This window comes from Oncorhynchus kisutch, linkage group LG8, assembly GCF_002021735.2.
Source record: "Oncorhynchus kisutch isolate 150728-3 linkage group LG8, Okis_V2, whole genome shotgun sequence".
NCBI lineage: Eukaryota > Metazoa > Chordata > Actinopteri > Salmoniformes > Salmonidae > Oncorhynchus > Oncorhynchus kisutch.
The window spans coordinates 67,902,717-67,921,609 of NC_034181.2; the positions used below are offsets into that span (position 1 = coordinate 67,902,717).

Sequence of the window (18,893 nt, forward strand, 5' to 3'; positions counted from 1 at the left end):
CTACAGTATACACATCTCCCTGGCATATTACATCATGTATGCTGTAGCATACAATACATGGACTCACCTTGTGCTGTGCTCACTTGAACAGGAAGGTGGCGTGGCGGTCTTTCGTGGGCAAATTTTGTCATCCAAGTCTGCAATTTTCTGAATTTATGGTTCTTTCAAAACAACTGGGAACTCTGGGGGAAAAAACGTCAAATCATAATGACGTCATTGATCTTCAGGTTGTAGCTCTAGAAAGAGTATGGATTTACAATTCCGAGTTGGATAACCATTCAAAACATACTTTCCCAGTCGGAGCTAATTTATTCCGGACATCCCAGTTGTCTTGAACTCATGGAAGTCAAGTTTTCGCTGTTCCGAGTTGTTTTGAGCATGGAACAAATCATGCGTCATTGACAGCATGGCCTATGTTGAATGTTTATCATTTTAAACTTGGGAAAGAGCACCTTAATCCCAGAAGTGGAACCACACAGCCACTGTCACTGATTCCATAACACACTCATTGTTGAATATGCGATTTACAACTTGTGTAATGTTTATGTCCAGTGCCCACCGATACGTTTTATCTATTTCTCTTCTCATATGACAAGGATTAGCCAGTAGATTGTCAACTTGATTCATGACTAAGATTTACTGTAAACATGTGATTTGACTTCATTTTATCTTTGACCAATGACCTTGGGCCCTTATGTAATTATGGCAGCAGCCAAGGGGCCAGATTTTGAGGTCTACCCTTAGACTTGGCAGTGACGTAGTGTCCCCATGAATGATAGCACAGGGCCAATCACAGCGCAAAGCTCCATGTTTTCGGCTGGCTTGCCCCGCCACCACAGAAAGCACTGAGCTAGGCTGAAACACCCGCATCTTGGTGCTGCCTTCAAGAAAACAAAGAGACCATGTTTGTATGTGGCTTTATTAACTCTATTTTTTTGCAAAATGTGGGGCTTAAATGACAGGTCGCCACTGGTGGTGTAGAGATAATGTAAAAGAATTCTGCAATTCTACACATTTTTCCATTGAGCTGGAAGAAAATGTAGCAGTTTAAGCTAATTTCCAGCAATTCTACAGTGAGACAATTTTGCCATGACTGATACTTTGCGCCTCTGCTCAAAAAAATCTGAGTACGTTTCAAATACCTGTTTTTATTTGTCTGGCTTTTAATTGTTAGTCCTCAAACATGCATTAATTGTGTTTAAACTACCAATATTTCCCCCCCCCAAAAAATTTTTTTTGCAGACCCCTGCAATAAGTACCACATTTGGAAAACACATGGACTAGTCAAATGTATTTATAAAAACCTTAGATCAGCAGATGTCAAAGTGCTATACAGAAACCCAGCTTAAAACACCAAACAAGCAATGCAGATGTAGGAAGCACTAGACATGTATCCTGACTTCTGCAAGAAGGCCTACCTACCATTAGTCATTTCCAGTTTATCTCTGCTACACCGATTGGCCTGTTGTGTACTGAATCTTTAGTATAATGGCTGAGATTTTTGTTGCTCAATCACCATCCCTGGAATTCACCATTATCTTTAAGTGTCAATGGAAGTCACTTAAGATTACGTGGATGTTTTTACACATTCTGTAATCATGTTCAGTAAAAGCTCTTAAAATGATAAATTAATAAGATATGGTTTCATAAAAAGCATTTATTAGAAAGACAAAGAATGTTAGATTCTTTAGAAGTGCTGATTGGCCTTTTGGCTATTTGAGTTCCATGGCATTTCAGCTCCCCAAGTGGTGACAATTGAAAACCCAGATACAAAAACTGCATGAGGAAACTCAAAAGGCAAATGATAGCTCTGATGTGATTAATAAGCTGCTAATCAGTTAGAAAGCCAACCAGAGTGATTGCACAGCATCACCAAAGGAAGATTTGACATGTGATGCACCTAAACATTTCTGTAAGGCTATTAATATGCAGTTTGCGTCAAGTAAAATTATACATTTACTGAAATTAAGAAATGGCTCAGTCCGATTACACTCATGTCACCAACTCCAGAGTTGCGCTTTGATCTAATGAACTTAGAGTGCAACAGAAACATTTCATTTGATCAAAAACAAAACATTTGTTTCCCCCTTTCCACCCAACACACCCTGAGAAAAATGGGCCATCATCCTGACCCACTAACAAGTTCCATTACAGACACTGGAAGCAGCCCCAGGAGCATGCTCAGTAGGGTTTGTTTGACAGGAAGGACTGGAACATGTCTAAGGCGGGGCCTGGAGCCCACTGCGGCACCATGTGACCAGCGCCCTGAAACAGAAGATGGGATTAGAACGCAGCAACCTCACCCCTGTTGCATCCACTAATCTCTAAATATTGGTATGTCTGTGGTGTGTTAATGAGTCTGAAGACAGTGATTCAATGCTAATGTGCTAACTAAGTAAGTAGTGCTTACCTTCACAGTCAGGAGAGTGAGGTTTCCATACTGCTCGTAGAAGCCAGCAATCTGGTCATCAGATATCCAGCTCTGGTACTTGGTGGTTGTCTGGAAATTAAAGAAAACAGTGAGTTACAAACATGCCAAATACCCAGCATCCAAATCTCTATGCCACAAATACCAGTCTTCAAGAGCTTTACCTTCTGGTTGAGCTGCTCCACAAACCACTTGTCTCCCAGGAAGTTGCAGGCCATGTCAGTGTCTCCGTTATAGACCAGCGCCCGGACACCCAGAGACAGCAGCTTCAGATACACATCCTTCACTGTTGGGTAGATGTTGGTGTACTGTCCTCCCACCACGTCACTACAGAGTTATGGTAAAGATGTCCTTTTTTGGTTGAATTTTACCCCCTTTTCTCTCCAATTTCGTGGTATCCAATTGTTAGTAGTTACTATCTTGTCTCATCGCTACAACTCCCGTACGGGCTCGGGAGAGACAAAGGTCGAAAGCCATGCGTCCTCCTAAACAACCCCGCACTGCTTCTTAACACAGCGCGCATCCAACCCGGAAGCCAGCCGCACCAATGTCGGAGGAAACACCGGGCGACCTTGGCATGCACTTTGCCCGGCCCGCCAAAGGAGTGCTAGTGCGCGATGAGACAAGGATATCACTACCGGCCAAACCCTCCCTAACCCGGACGACGCTAGGCCAATTGTGCGTCGCCCCATTGACCTCCCGGTCGCGGCCGGCTGTGACAGAGCCTGCCCTAGACCACTGCGCCACCCGGGAGGCCCTGTAAAGATGTCCTTTAGGTAGTTTACTGTTGTCAAGTTTTTAGATGTCCTGTCGCTGCATTTAGACTTCACGAGTGTAATACCTGCAGATGTCCCAGGGTGGAAGTGTATCAGGGATGTGTAGGGCTTTCCTCACATCACCCCGGTTGAGCCAGTTCATCTGCGCTGTGCTGTTAATGCAGGGAGGGACCTCACCCATAGAAGGAGTTTGGCCAGTGACGGACGGCACCTTCAGCAGCTACAGCGAAACACATTACTTACATATCACACCAATATCTTCCATCATAACCACTTCAAACAATTTGAGAATAACCAGAACAACCCTTCTGAACACAAGACTAACAAAATCTAATGCCAGAATGGACTTGAACACTGTATTCCTCCATTGGGGGGCACTTACCTGGAAGGTGTCCCAGTGCTTCCTGTAGTTCCTGAAGAGGTGGCTCATGCTCCTCTTATAGGCTCTGGCCCCAACTCCACCCTCACAGTCCATGTAAAGTGCATACTCATTCAGCCCAGAATCATACACAATACTAAAGGCCTGGCTCAACTGAGAGGGCAAGAATGAATGAGGGAGAAACAAAGGTACAAGTATCCATTTCTATGTTAAACCTGTGCATGTAATAGCGCAATTTTTGTATTTGATATATAATACTTCTTATCCGATTGTAAAAGTGCTTCCATGTGTACCAGTGTCTTGCAGGCCTCCTTGCTGTTGTTGAAGAAGTTACATGTTCCCTTATCACAGCAGTTTGTGTTCAGATCTGTCCACAGTCTGCAAGAGGATAGTTTACTTAAACACAATGCAATGTCTTGTAACAGAAGCATCAGACAAGCTTGGATTCATATTGTGGGATTTTCAAAAGGAATTATCCCTAGTCATGTAAACATAACTAAACAGACAGAGCCCACATGAGTGAATGTGTTGCGAGTTCTTACTGTTCTCCGAAGAGGCCGTGGTAGTAACCAAAGTAGATCAGAGACTGGTCATTCAGGGCATAGCTACTGAGGCCATTACCCACTGCAAAGCCCTGAAAAACACATTAAAGGAGTTATTTTATAACTGTCATAAATATTCGAGTCATACCATCCTCTCCTACATAATCATTGACAGGTGGTTGGATAGGATTGAATTCCATTGCATTGCTTTAAACTTATGCTCAGTCTTTAGATTTTCAGAGAGCGTAAGAGTGTAATCCACTCAAAACAATTAATGTGATTCAACTCGCCTTGAAGTTAATCTTTGCGGTCCCTGTGGCCACACGCTGGCTGAGTGTCGGGGCATAGATCCCACCATAACTCTCACCGATGATGAAGAACTCATTCTGTGTGAAGTTTGGAAACTTGGCAAAGAAACTCTGCAGAGCTAGGTAGTTGTCATCAGCCACCTAATAGTAAGGGGGATAAATCAGTTACTATTACTTTAGTATTCAGTAAGGAAGAGTGAACTGCATGATTTCTGAGCCACTGTCAGTGGAGCACAACACTGGAACGTTCAGATAGAAATACAGTGTGTATAACAGACATGCCTATGACAAAGAGGTAAATAATTCTCATTATAAGTCTCATTTATTAAATGCGTTCCACTCTCCCGAATGAGACCCTGATCTCACCTGGTCATCGTCAGTTTTGTACTTCTGGTCATCAGAGTAGGAGTATCCCACACCTGCAGGGGACTCTAGGTACAGAACGTTGGCGATCCTGTTCCAGCTGAAATTATTCTCATACAGAGTGGCCCCATCATCATTCACCTGAGGGAGACAAAATGATGTTGTTATTCTGTGGGACTCAGAATCACTGCATACAATAAGGTTACACTGGGAGACAAACTGAAATCACAGGTCCTGCTAAGCTCATGCTGAAAAGGTAACATGTGGGAGAACTAACATGGAAGGGGCCGTTCTCTGACAGAAAGCCATCCAGCGAGCTGCAGCCTGGCCCTCCATTCAGCCACAGCACAACAGGGTCCTTCAGAGGGTCCCTCTGTGAGGTCACAAACCTAGGGAAGCAGGGAGGTAGAGGGCCAGGTTAACAGGAGATAGAGAGTACCCAAAGACACACTTGGTGCACTCTGCACTTAGTTCTCGACCCCAGGTACAACGGTGTCTGGATTATGTTTATGTCTGCGTACGGGGACCTGTGTGTGTGTACAGTATGTGTGTGGTCTATAGAACACTAGAATAAAAGTGTCGTGTTATTTTGTCAATCATTAACTTCTCATAGCATATGGCAAAGGATGTTCTAGCTCTTAAACGTCTCAATGAAAAGGTACAAGCTACAACACAATGCATGACCAATGCTGGAGGAAGTAGCAAAAGAGGAAGTATAAATCATTATCTAGTCCAGCTTCAGAAGCGTTCTCTTCTGCCTTTGAGTTGTTAAACAAGCTTCATTGGTCTCTGTACTAACTTCTGTATTAATTTACTATTGAGCAATAGTCAATCTTGTAAGTTTATTTGATGGCCTAAAAACATGATACGGTTATTTATGCCATTCATTTATTATTTGACCCATTTGGAATAAACCGATATATAGATATTGTACATTAGTAAACTAAATGTTGTGCACGAGCTGGAGTTTCTGAAAGTATCCCCAACCAAAACAAACACTAAGTTGTTCGTTAGTCAAGGTAGCGACGTATGGCATTACGAATACTCACCAGTAATGGAGAAACTTTCCAGGGCTGGCTTTCAAATAGCCCGACCACTGCCGGTAGTTCGGTTTAAACGACATTCCCGGTAGTTCGGTTACCTCGTCAGGGACGTAGTTAGCCCATGTAAGACACGAACCAGTAAGGAAACACACCACCAAACTAACAAAAGACATACTGGTCATGTCGAGGACGAAACTAGCCGAATGCGCCAACAATGTTGACCTCAAATGCTAAACTCGAAGTCCTGTGTGCGGAACAATTGCCGTGTCTATGCCCTGTATATAGAAGCACTACAGGTCATATGACTACTAACTGAGCTCTCTAGTCACGTGGTTGATCTTTTGTTTTGACGTTCATCACCGGATTGCGTTTCATTTGATAGGCTACATTTTTTTGCATTAATAATTACTGCCTGCGTCTCGGTTATATCAAGGACGGGCAATTCGATGTATTAGTTACTCAATATGTTAATCAGTCGAAATGCCAGCAGGTAGCAAAACAACTATGGCGAGCTCTGAATCATCGAGAAAAGTATAAAGCTGAAAATATGACAACTAGGCCTACCAAGAATTGGCTACAATTGACAACATTGTTCCATCATGGCGTAACATTTAACATATCAACGTTTGATATAACATGACAGTGAAGAATGTGAGGGTGGTATAATTAGGTAGCAATGTGTATTAGTTGGGTGAGTGTCAGATAAAATGGTAGCTTATTAGTCGACCTGAGTTTTCAAAAGGCCAGTAAAAAGAGTAAAAACTAAAAAGATAAGTGAGTATCAGTCATGCGTTTTTATAAGGGTCTCTGGCAAAAGATGCCTGAAAATGCATGTTTAAGGTGACGCTATGCATGTACATTATGCATATGTATGCATGTTAGGCAATCAAGAGTTAGACAATTCATAGCCTAGGCCCAAGGCCTACATTTAAGTTGAAATATGATCCATTGACTATTGCATGTTATACATTGACTATTATACCTTTTACATCAACAGTTAGACAATACATAGTTGTCTATGCATAGTCACTTTAATAACTCTACCTACATGTACACATTACCTCAATTACCTCGACACCTGTGCCCTCACACATTGAGTACTCCCTGTATATATCCCTGCTATTGTTATTTACTGCTGTTCTTTAATCATTTGTTATTCGTATCTCTTACATTTTGGGGGGGTATTTTCTTAAAACTACATTGTTGGTTAAGAGCTTGTAAAGTAAACATTTCACCTGTTGTATTCTGTGCATGTGACAAATCAAATGTGATTTGATTTGAATACACAGTGCTTGACTTGGGCAGGAGCTCACTGGAGCTGAGTACTTGCACCTCAATGTTGCTACTGCTTGAGCTCCTGCACCTCTTATTTTATTTAACCTAGTCAGTTAAGAACAAATTCTGATTTACAATGACGGCTTACCGGGGATCAATGGGTTAACTGACTTGTTCAGGGGCAGAATTACAGATTTTTACCTTGTCAGCTCAGAGATTCAATCCAGCAACCTTTCGGTTACTGGCCCAATGCTCTAACCACTTGGCTACCTGCTGCCCCAAAATAGAATATTTTAGAATATCTTATAGAATATTTCCTCAAAAGTATTGTGGAGCTCTTGCACCTAAATATAAAAGTACTGGCACCCAAAGTGATTACCAGCACACATTTCAGGCCAAGTGAAGCACTAACAATACATAGCCTAAGCCCTAGCCTAAATGGGAAAAGTTTCAATATGGTCCATTGACTATTGAATGTTATACCTCAGTGTGTGTTTAATGGTCTTATTAAAGTGGGCGTGTGCACTATTATTAAGCCCCTGGGTCTGTGTGTGACCTCTGGGGTTACGCTTTAGTGCTACAGAATTTCTCTCTCTCTCCTTGGCTGTGCTTGTTCTGTAGCCTGCGGAGAACTGAGACACAGTGAACCTTACTAACCCCCATCCCACTATCTTCCCTCTGTGTGTTACTGTGTCCATGTTTGAGTATGTGTGTATGTATCAGTATCTGACAGAATAGTAACACAGATCATGTACTTATATGTGATTGAATAGTGCCCTGCATCTCTCTCTTTTCCCTCAGGTGACTCCGATCAGTGTCTCATTGATGCAAATGTGTAAAGGGGTGTGTCTTTGCCACTAGGATTTCACAGTCCTTTTCTACGCACCCTTCAATAATAGTACAATCATCACAGTCAGAAGAGGACAAGCCATCTGAGGCCTCCTAGCCAGCTGCTTAGACAGGGCATCCTCCAGCTTTCATTACCCCATGTGCTTAGCCTTTCTTGCTGGCTAGGACTGAAATCCAGAAAAGATCCAGACATGATTACTGCTGCTTATGTCAGAGGACAAGTCACTCTTCTCTGATAAGGACACATATAAAGTTTTATGAGTGGAGATGTTTATGAGTTTCTTGTTAAATTGTCTTTCAACCCATTCTCTTAAATGTTTAAATTCCACCTGTGTCTGCGTCTAATGTTTCTCTACTTGTTAAACAGAAGCCAGAAATATATCGAATGCAATAAATGTATATACTAAGTAAGAACAAACTTGGATTTTTTTGCGTGTGCAGCCTATCTCTACGCTGAATGTCAGTCTGCAAGACTTTTGAGTAAGCTCATATTGAGCTTTATATATATATGTTTTGTTGGGTGTAGGGACTCCTGTCCTCAAGCAAGAGTTATAGATGCAAAGGGATCCCAGGAAATAAAATCAACTGTCACATTGAAAAAAAATCTAAGTCAAGATTTTAACCATTGTTATTTTGTTTACAAACACTTTGAAATAATATAGTATGATTTATCTGTGATAGAAACACCAATCGAAGGATTTTAAAAATGGAATTACAAAGCATCAACAATAGATCCGACCTGCGACACATTCTTCACCTGGAAGGGCCAAGACTGTCCCCTGAAATCAATGTTGGAGATCATTCTAAGACATCACATTGAAGGACATAAAGACATAATACATGGTAAAGCATACTGAATCATCTACTTCTTGAATGATCATTCCCATATCTGCTCTTTACAGAACCTAACACAGATGATAAGGAATTCAATTGTGGGTAAAGCATTGTTAAACTACTGCTGTAGTTTTATTTTTCATGACCTAGTAACTGCTGAAGGTGAATGAATTACAGAATAAGATCTCCCTAGCTCTGGCAGAACTAGTGCGCCCTTGTGGAGACTATGGGTAGTTCACCCTCACTCGCTGTTCCTAGTGCGAAATGCTTTCGAAACTTTCCTGCCAAAGAAGAGGCTGAAATCTGGGTCAACTCCATCCTCATGCCAGCCTTTTTACATCAACAGTTGTCACAAACTTCTTTACAGAAATCCAGCCTAAAAACCCCACAGAGCAAGCAATCCAGGTGCAGAAAAAACAGTGGCTTGGAAAGGCCAAATCAAATCAAAGTTTATAGGTCATGTACATATATTTGCAGATGTTATAGCAGGTGCAGCGAAATACTTATGTTTCTAGCTCCAACAGTGCAGTAACATCTAGAAACAATACAGTGACCCCAAAAAGTAGAATGCTTGTTTTGGAACATTTGTATTCTTTAATTTATGTTAGTATTGTGGAATAACTACAATGTTGTTGATCCATCCTCAGTTTTCTCCTATCACAGCCATTAAACTCTGTAACTGTTTTAAAATCCCCATTGGCCTCTTGGTGAAATCCCTGAGCAGTTTCCTTCCTCTCCAGCAACTGAGTTAGGAACATTTGTAGTGACTGGGTGTATTGATACACCATCCAAAGTGTCATTAATAACTACACCATGCTCAAAGGGATATTCAATGTTTGCTGTATTTCTTACTCATCTACCAACACTTCATTGACCCCCTCCAGTTTGCATACTGGTCAGAGAGAGGAAAAGATGGACATGCATTTGAAGGGCAGCAAAAATGTGCATATCATTTTGGAAGATTTCTCCTTTGCATTTAACACAATCAGTACTTTTATCCTCAAGGACAGACTTAGAGGAGACTTCGGACTTGATTCTATGCTTATCAAATGGATCACCAACTTCCTCACTGATAGGTCTCAGCAGGTATGAGTTGGCAACACACTCTCTGAGGTGTGCACTTCTTCAGTTGGAATCCCACAGGCCAGCGTTCTTTCACCAGTTACATACATATTGTATACAGACAGCTGCTGGAGCCAGTTTCCAGGGTGCCACCTGATCAAATATGCTGACGACACTGCTCGAAGGGGATGAGACCGAACACGGACCAGCTCTGAATGATTTTACTGGCTGGTGTGAGTCATCCCATCTAAAAAAACATACAAAACAAAGGATATGGTGATTGACTTTCGAAGGAACACTACCATGCACACACAATCACTGATGAAAGGTGAGCCCATTGAAATAGTGGAGAACAAATATCTTGGGCTAGTCATTGACAACAAGCTGTCCTGGGATCAGTGTACTGACACTATTTTAAAGAAAGGCCAACAGGGACAGTATTTCCTACGGAAATTGCACTTTTGTAATGTTGACCTAACCATCGTGGTTCTCTTTTATGAATCATTATTTGAAAGCATTTTGTCCTACTGCTTGAACTGCTGGTTTGGGAATATCAAGGTTGCACCAAAAAATAGGTTGGGTAAGATAGTCAGGACTTGCGGAAAAAGCAAGGGGCAGCAACAGTAAGAACTGTCATCTTTCTACCTGGGCAGAGCTCTCCAGACTGCGAATGATATAGAGGTTGACTCTTCTCATCTACTCCACCCCGAATTCCAGCTCCTTCCCTTTGGCCGCAAGTGCAGACTACCTAAGGTATAAAAACAATAGACAGGGCCAAGTACTCTTTTATTCCGAATGCAATTCTGTAATTTAACAAAATGTTGAACTAATTGCACTTTAGCACTTGCACTTTAACATGTAGCCCATTTTTACATTTTATTATGAAAATCCACTTACCCAGCCTAGTTGCTTGTAAACATCCTTTGCTATTTTTTTAATATAAATTAGTTTTGTTATGTGATATGTTTTATGACTGCTGCAAAATGAATTGCCTCTCTGAGGACATTAACGTTTTCTGAACCTGAATAGTAATAACACTTCTTTGCAAATAATTGGAAAACCTCCTTGGTCTTTGTGGTTAAATCAGTAACACTTAATTTCACAGGGTCCTTATTACAGTGTAATTACATGTGTAATTACTGTAATAACAACATGTAACTGGTAGTAATTGCGGTCTGTAATGACAAAGCTGTAACAATGAATGCTTGTTACCATGCTTGTTACAAATAAACACCACCTGTAAAGTGCTGGTCCCATGTTTCATGAGCTGAAATAAAAAGGTCCCTGAAATGTTCCATATGCACACAAAAAAAGCTTATTTCTCTCAAATGTTGTGCACACATTTGTTTACATCCCTGTTGGTGAGAATTTCTCCTTAGCCAAGATAATTAATCTACCTGACAGGTTTGGCATATCAAGAAGCTGATTAAACAGCATGATAATTACACAGGCGCACCTTGTGCTGGGGACAATAAAAGGCCGCTTTAAAATGTGCAGCTTTGTCACACAACATAATACCACAGATGTCTCAAGTTTTGAGGGAGCGTTCAATTGGCTGTTGTCAGAGAAGTTCATGTTAATTTCTCTACCAAAAGCTGCCTCCAATGTCGTTTTAGAGAATTTGGTAGTATGTTCAACCGGTCTCACAACCATAGACCACGTGTAACCACGCCAGCCCAGGACCTCCACATCCGGCTTACCACTGTAGTGTTGTCAGCAAACTTGATGATTGAGTTGGAGACACGCAGACATGGGGAACAGGGAGTATAGGAGAGGTCTAAGCACACACCTCTGTGGGGCCCCCGTGTTGAGTATCAGCATGGCGGGGGTGTTGTTGCCTACCTTCACTACCTGGGGTCGACCCGTCAGGAAGTCTAGAACCAAGTTGAAAGTGTTCAGACCCAGGCCCGTGAGCTTAGTGATGAGCTTGGAGGGCCCTATGGTGTTGAAGGCTAAGCTATAGTCAATGAACAGAATTCTCACATAGATATTACTCTTTGTCCGGGTGGGATAGGGCAGTGTGCAGTGCAATGGTGAATGCGTCGGATCTGTTGGGGCGGTATGCAAATTGTAGTGGGCCTAGGGTGTCGGGTAAGGCGGAGGTGATATGATCTTTAACTAACCCCTCAATACCAACAAAGTGCTGTGGATGGTCTTGTGCTCTCCCTAGATACTGAGAAAGCATTTGATCGTGTGGAGTGGTCTTACCTATTATTTGCTCTAAATAAATTTGGTCTGGGGGACAACTTTATAAAATGGGTGAAAGTTTTGTATGATGATCCTCAGGCTGCTGTCCTTACTAATGGGCTATGGTCAAATAGCTTCTCTATACACAGAGGTACCAGACAGGGCTGTCCTTTATCCCCCCTCCTCTTTGCACTCGTTATGGAACCACTGGCCGAGGCCATCGGGGTAACGCCTGCTATACAGGGGCTGCTCATTGGTGATGTTCACCATAAAATAAGCTTGTATGCTGATGATGTCCTGATATTCATCTCTAGTCCCGAGACTTCAATTACATCTCTTATTAATATTATTGAATTATTCAGCGAATTCTCAGGCTACAAGATTAACCTTACTAAGTCAGAGGCTATGCCACTTGGTAGCCTACACTCTGTACCTAATACTTCTCCCCCTTCCCTTTTAAATGGTCTCCCTCAGGTTTCATGTATCTGGGTATATTTGTAACTCCTAAATTCCAGCTAATGTACAAAGCCAATTTTGTTCCCTTGTTTGATACAATAAGACAGGATCTGGAGCGCTGGAACTCTCTCCCGATTTCTTGGTTGGGTAGAATATCCCAAAATGAACATTTTACCTAGACTACTTTACCCAATCCAAATGATCCCAGTATTACTCTCCAATAAGGTAATAAAGGATGTAAATGGATGGCTAAGTTCCTTTATATGGAGTAAACGCAAGCCAAGACTTAAGATGGCAATATTGCAGCTGCCAAGTTCTATGGGCGGCTTGGACCTGCCCAATATCAGGTTCTATCAATGGTGTGCTCACCTTTGTTATATTTCTGACTGGATCACAAATGATGACTCCTCTATTTGGTCAGACATTGAGACTTCTCTTTCAAAATACCCCTTACAGGATCTTTTATTTTTCAGAAGTTTCAAGTCTGTAGAAGATCACTGCAATAATCCCGTTACACTTAACACACTCAAAGTATGGAGGTCAGTTCAACGCTTCCTGGGAAGGTCCAAACTAACCTCTGCTCTTACCCCAATTCTTAACAACCCAGATTTCAGTCCAGGATTGCTGGATGCTGGCTTTAACTTATGGCTTAATAAGGGCATACGCAGGCTAAATGACTTATTTGCTGATAAGATTTTGTTGTCATTTGAGCAGATGGTCGAGAAATATCGACTCCCAAAGCAGGACTTTTTCCGTTTCCTACAAGTAAGACATTATATTCTGAAGAGCACCACCTTAATTGGTAACCCTGATGTGTCTGTCATTGAAATAATGCTTTTTTCCCACAAAGGAAAATGTCTGTAAATCTGTTTTATGATACTTTAAGGTCCTTTTCTGCTGTCAACACACAGAGGGTGAAACAAGTGTGGGAGAAAGAATTGTCTGTTACTATTGACGAAGAGATGTGGGAGGACATTTGGAGATATGCAAAAACAATATCTATATGTAACCATACTAGAGCAATCCAATTAAGAATAATACACAGATTGCATATATCCCCAAATCGCAGACATGCTTTTAGCCCCACTTCCTCTTCCCCTCAGTGTCTTAAATGCAAAACTGATACAGGCACCCTAACACATTGTTTATGGTCATGTACCAAAATACAAAGATACTGGTCTGGTGTTCTGCAAGAAATTGAAAAGATCCTAGGGGTTGATCTAGAATTGGACCCAGTTTCTCTACTGTTAGGTCTCCCTAGTAGGCATGTTACTTCTGTGGGTAAAAGGAGGCTTTACAACCTCCTTACCTTCGCAGCGAGGAAAAACATCCTTTTACAGTGGATTAGTGATAAGGTTCCTTCTATTAAAGATTGGCATAAGATACTATTTGAATGGGTGCCTCTGGAATATCTGACATGTACATTGCATTCTAAAACAGACCAGTTCTACAAAGTATGGGAACCTTATCTAAATTACCTAGAACCTGAGGTATCAGCTATTATGCTGCAATGATTCTCTTAGAATGGCGGGGATCTATGTATTTCAGAACTACACTGTACATTCCATGTGTGGAACCTAACCTCTTGGTTTAAACTGAGCTTTTTTGTTTAATTTCTGTTTGTAAGTTTGTTTAAAATGTATGTATTGAGAGACGCAATGATGGTGAGAGAAGCATCGAGCGGGAAGAGGAAAATGGTGTACGTATGTATGGGTGTGTATGTGTGTGTGTGCGTGCGCGTATGTGTGTGTGTGTATATGCATGGGTATATGTATGTGTGTGTATGTATGTGTATGTATGTATGTGTATATATATGCACGTAGATATGTGTAAGTGGGTGCTGTTTTTCTTGTTTTTGTTCTGTGTGCTTAGTCTCTGTTGTTGTATCTCTTAATATGGGTGAAAATTGTGAAATTCCAATAAAAATACTGTTACAAAAAAAAAACGAACCCCTCAAAGCATTTCATGATGACAGAAGTCATTTAGTTCGAAAACCTATGCTTTTTGGGGTACAGGAACAATGGTGGATATCTTGAAGCAAGTGGGGACAACAGACTGGGATAGGGGGAGATTGCATATGTCCGTAAACACTCCAGCCAGCTGGTCTACACATGCTCTGAGGACGCAGCTTGGGATGCCGCACGGCTGTGGCACCCTGTTGCTGGCTTGAATCTGCAGAAAATTGTCTCAGGTCTGCCTTTGTGGAGTAGCAGCTCATTAACCCCAATGCTCCTCAGATGTGAGGGACGTGGCTCTGGTCCCCAAATCTGTGTTCATAACCAAGTCGTAAGGTGCTAATTACTAGTTGTGAAGTTGTGAATACCGGTTGGATGCATTCACGTGCTTTGAACTCGTTGAGAAACGGCGATTGGTTAATGGCCAAAAAGCTGCATCAACCATAAACTAAAAATACAGCTATCATGCTTGTAAACAATTATAGTGTTAAAAAAACATATTGATAGATTGCCTCTTGTGGTGAATACCACCTTCCCACTTGGTTATGAACGCAGTCAGCTGCAGGATTCAGATATCCTTATCATGAAATGAGATGGACTTTTGGGCATTTATTGTTACGGTGATAAACTGCACTTCAGGAGTGGTAAAGAACTCGTAAGGATTGCTATTATCGTAGTGGAAGCTGAAAGAATCTTGGAGTGAGGGATGTAAAGGGTGAAGGGCTGCATGAAGTACTGGCAGGAGCATGGCATCCTCTCAGGTCCCCGGATCTCTGTAGGGAATTTAGTATTTTTTGTTTTGTTTTGTATGCTGTTTTCGGACATTAGAGGGCATTAAAAGTTTTGTTTTCCCATTTCCGTTTTGGATTTGTTTTCTGAGTAAGCTTGACCCTAATCCAATACAACTTTTCAGGATGTAGTCCACCTTAAAACTCCACCAAAGAAGAAGGTTGTGAATGCAGCATTTTTAAAGGTAGACTCAGTGATGTGACATAGATGCAGAAAGTAAACAGCTTAGTGGATCAATTTCAGCAACAACTAAGATGCAGCTCATGGCAACATCATTTGGCTGAGTCTATCCTGAAGAAGGCATGGTGATGCTGAAGCATTGGTAGTTTACCCAATAAACTACTTGGAGCTTGTATGTAGAGCGTGCTACTCTCTTTATTTATTTTTTATAGTTGAATCTACCTTTAACACTAATTTCCTCACTCACGCAAAGAGACAAACACTCAAAAGGGGTTTAACCAATTCAAATTAAATGGAGTCACTCAAATAAGTAAATATGGTGTAAACCTAAATAGAGCACACATTAGGAGTAAATCAATATTTAAAGCACTTCTAAGTAAATCAATTCAAAATAAAGCACACATAAGGGAATAAAGAAAATGACTAAATTAGAGTCATAGGTACACATAACAGTTAGGGGAGACCAGGTTTGGCTGTCTCGGGGGTTGGTTGTCACAGTGCTTATACTCCCAATCTAGAGGTTGCTTTGTATGAATTCTTTAAAAGAATTAATCCACCTGCTCGTCAATTCATGTCAGCGTGACAAAACATTGAGGTGAGGGAAATCTATGTGTTTTTCATCTGTGAAAATGTTATTATGACCGTGTCCATGAACAATTATGTTTGTTGAAAAGAGGAAGAGGAGAACTATATTTCAAACCTATTTCTGAGTTGCTAGGTCAAGCCATGTGGTAACTAGCATCATAGTTAGCATTTTTGCTCAGTTAGGGATGGTTGTCACATTGAATTTGGCGTTCAATGTCACTATCAACTCCATTATAACTATTTGGAGGGTTGGTTGTCACAATCTAACCCATTATAACAACATTATTAGTGGACATTGCCATTGCCACTATATAATAAATCCTGAGCTCCATTCTGGGCTTGTGCTTTAAAGAGCTCCCTTCGTTGCCTCTCTCTCACACACATATTTATTCTGTCACACACCTACACATGCAAACATGCATGTGCAAACACACATTCACACACAAATTTACTCAAAATGTAATATGCTGTTCTCAATTAATAAAATGCTGAATTTTGTTCTGAATATTTTTCGATCAAAGAAAGGCTATTTATAAGACTGTATGGTATAGGCTGTTGCTTAAAACCTCTTAAGGATCGGACCCTTTTTTTTCAATTTTCGCCTAAAATGACCAAATCTAACTGCCTGTAGCTCAGGACCTGAAGCAAGGATATGTACTAACCCCGTAGAGGTTAATTTCTTGTTACAAAAGGAATAAGCTACCAGCAACATTGTGACAACCAACCACATTCTGTGTGACATCCAACCCTGCTAATAACTCCATGTTTGAATAAGGAGGATAAAAATGGTCCCCATTTCAACCCAAGAACTTGGTCTTTCTATTGATGTTGAAAAGATTATCGTAAGGGATGTCTGAAAATACACACAAAAGTAAAAAGTGTGACAACTTCAACCCCGGTCCCGGTCTCCCCTACAGCCTTGATAGTCTGTACTGACTTGTGTTTGAACAAAACTTTTTGATTGGAATAGTTTTCCAAACAACAAATTGTGATAACTGTGCAAGGGGGTGAATCAGGGTGTCACTTTACCAGACTATCAAGTAGGTCCCAACATTAATACGGAATTCAACCATGTTCAAAATGTGTTGAATTTAGAAGATTCATTAAATGTATTGAATTTATTAGAAAATCTATTGACCTACACAAGTTTCTCACAAGATATGAAAATAATGCATCAGTGCTTGGTATTTCTAGTAACTTTTTGAAGAAGCAACAGCATGGGAATGCCTGTCTGTGTGGTGCTTGCTTGTCCATCACTTTGTGTAGCCAGTTAGCCAGTTCGCTCGACCTAATTCATGGCTTCCTCGTGCATAAAGGTGGTCAGGGTCAGAATATGGCTTATCTGTAGACACACCGGTCTGCCACACCTTCATTTATTAGATCTCCACCTTGAAAGAAAAGCGGGGGTGAACAGCATGCTATTTTCATGTTTAAGTTCAAGGTCAGAATATGCATATGGAGAAAAGTGCATAAAAATAAATAACATTCAATTTATGGCTTAACTCAAGCCGGAATCAGGCCTTAGGTGCGCAATTAAAGGAATCTACACAAAAAAGGAATCTACACAAAAAAATCTACATAAAAAAAATATATATTGATTGATGCATTGACATGGACTCAGAATATCCAATGTTGATGTTTCTCTATACATAATTGGAATTTTGAGAGTAAATAACTGAATCTGAAACTAGAAAAAATAAAACAGTGAAACTCAGTTTGGGAAAAATCTAAACGGAATACGGGAGAGGGTATGACATATTTAGTATGACAATTGGTGTTTTGTGTTCTTCAGTCTTGGAATATTAGTCACTCATCATCAACTCCTACAAGATCATAGAAATCATATTCAGTCCTTTAACCCCCTCCCTCATACTCGCACTCAAAATGTTCTCCTTCTTTATATACTCGCTCATTCTTATTTTATTATGAGGAAGAGGCCCTCTCATTGTGTTGTTGTCTCTTTTGGATGGGGATGTGAGGTGGGAAATTCTAGTTTTGGTTTTGGAAGGAGAAGGGGGGCATCTGATTGGGTGTACTCTCCAGATACCCTTGTTCCCCCTTAGTCTCTCATCCTCTGTCCCATAGGGGCCAAATGCTCTGTGGGTTGTCTTGGGCACCGTTAGCCTTTTGTCTGTCAAACAATGCCCCCCCCCCCCCCCCCCCCCCAACAGTGCAGGGACAGCACAGCGGCCTGGGCTTTCATGTTGTTCATTGTGCATTCATAGCATAAGGCTGTCCCTGATCCCCAATGGACCCATTTCCACACAACTAATGCATCAGGGGTTGTCTCTCCAATGTGACCCTCAGACCAGGGTTTAAATAATTTTGACCTTGGCTTGATCCAATACTCTGACCGTAACTGGTCCATGTTATGTGAAAAACGTGGGTTCAAATCCTGCGAAGATCACATAAATAAATAAATAAAAAATTAGGCACACTGTCATACATGTCGCTCTGGATAAAAATAATCTGTTAAGTGGCGTGTAGTAAACTGAACTAAATAGTACCATAGTATTTTATTGTGCTGCCCCTGCATCTTGAAGCATTGCTACATTTTGGCCTCCATGCTGAATTGGGGTGAGAGGGATGCTACCCCAATTGGGTGAGAGGGATGCTACCCCAATTGACTGTCCTACTCCAGTCTTCTCTGTCTGGGCTGGACCGCCTGGGAAGGCTTCTTTGTGGGTTTATAACCACTGTAGACAGAAATAGGTCAGGCTGTAATTTTGGAAGGGAGATGCCCCTTTTGGCCCCTCCCCACCTTGTGCCCCTTTGTGTTTAACCATCACACCTTTACCCTCTGATCCAGTGGTAGGATGCAGAAGTAAAGCACACACATGCACACTCACACACACAAAAACACACACATTTTAAATATTTTA

The 18,893-nt window shown here is 41.3% G+C and overlaps 1 protein-coding gene and 1 long non-coding RNA gene across 2 annotated transcripts; one reads left to right on the forward strand and one right to left on the reverse strand.

The window, feature by feature from the left end:
• Positions 1 to 1,278: 1,278 nt before the first annotated feature.
• si:ch211-122f10.4 (Cathepsin A-like protein) lies at positions 1,279 to 6,165 on the reverse strand. Its single transcript, XM_020474538.2, has 11 exons — positions 5,846 to 6,165; positions 5,074 to 5,185; positions 4,800 to 4,937; positions 4,416 to 4,574; positions 4,126 to 4,217; positions 3,877 to 3,961; positions 3,587 to 3,736; positions 3,270 to 3,424; positions 2,593 to 2,755; positions 2,411 to 2,500; positions 1,279 to 2,265 (listed from the first exon to the last, which is right to left on the reverse strand). Exons 1-11 carry the CDS (start codon positions 6,019 to 6,021, stop codon positions 2,182 to 2,184), a joined length of 1,404 nt encoding a protein of 467 aa, XP_020330127.1. The 5' UTR covers positions 6,022 to 6,165; the 3' UTR covers positions 1,279 to 2,181.
• An 18-nt stretch (positions 6,166 to 6,183) lies between these two features.
• Positions 6,184 to 8,381, forward strand: LOC109882443 (uncharacterized). The gene is made up of 2 exons (XR_002254012.2): positions 6,184 to 6,613; positions 7,916 to 8,381. It is a non-coding gene; the product is annotated as an uncharacterized LOC109882443 (long non-coding RNA).
• The last annotated feature ends 10,512 nt before the right edge of the window (positions 8,382 to 18,893 follow it).

Excerpts from the sequence above, each read along its gene's own strand:
- si:ch211-122f10.4 (XM_020474538.2), bottom strand. The coding sequence starts at position 6,021 with ATGACCAGTATGTCTTTTGTTAGTTTGGTGGTGTGTTTCCTTACTGGT. Across the intron at positions 3,962-4,125 it reads CACGGCCTCTTCGGAGAACA|ACTGTGGACAGATCTGAACA; the intron begins GTAAGAACTCGC and ends ATCCTCTTGCAG. Across the intron at positions 2,501-2,592 it reads TGGAGCAGCTCAACCAGAAG|ACAACCACCAAGTACCAGAG; the intron begins GTAAAGCTCTTG and ends TTTAATTTCCAG.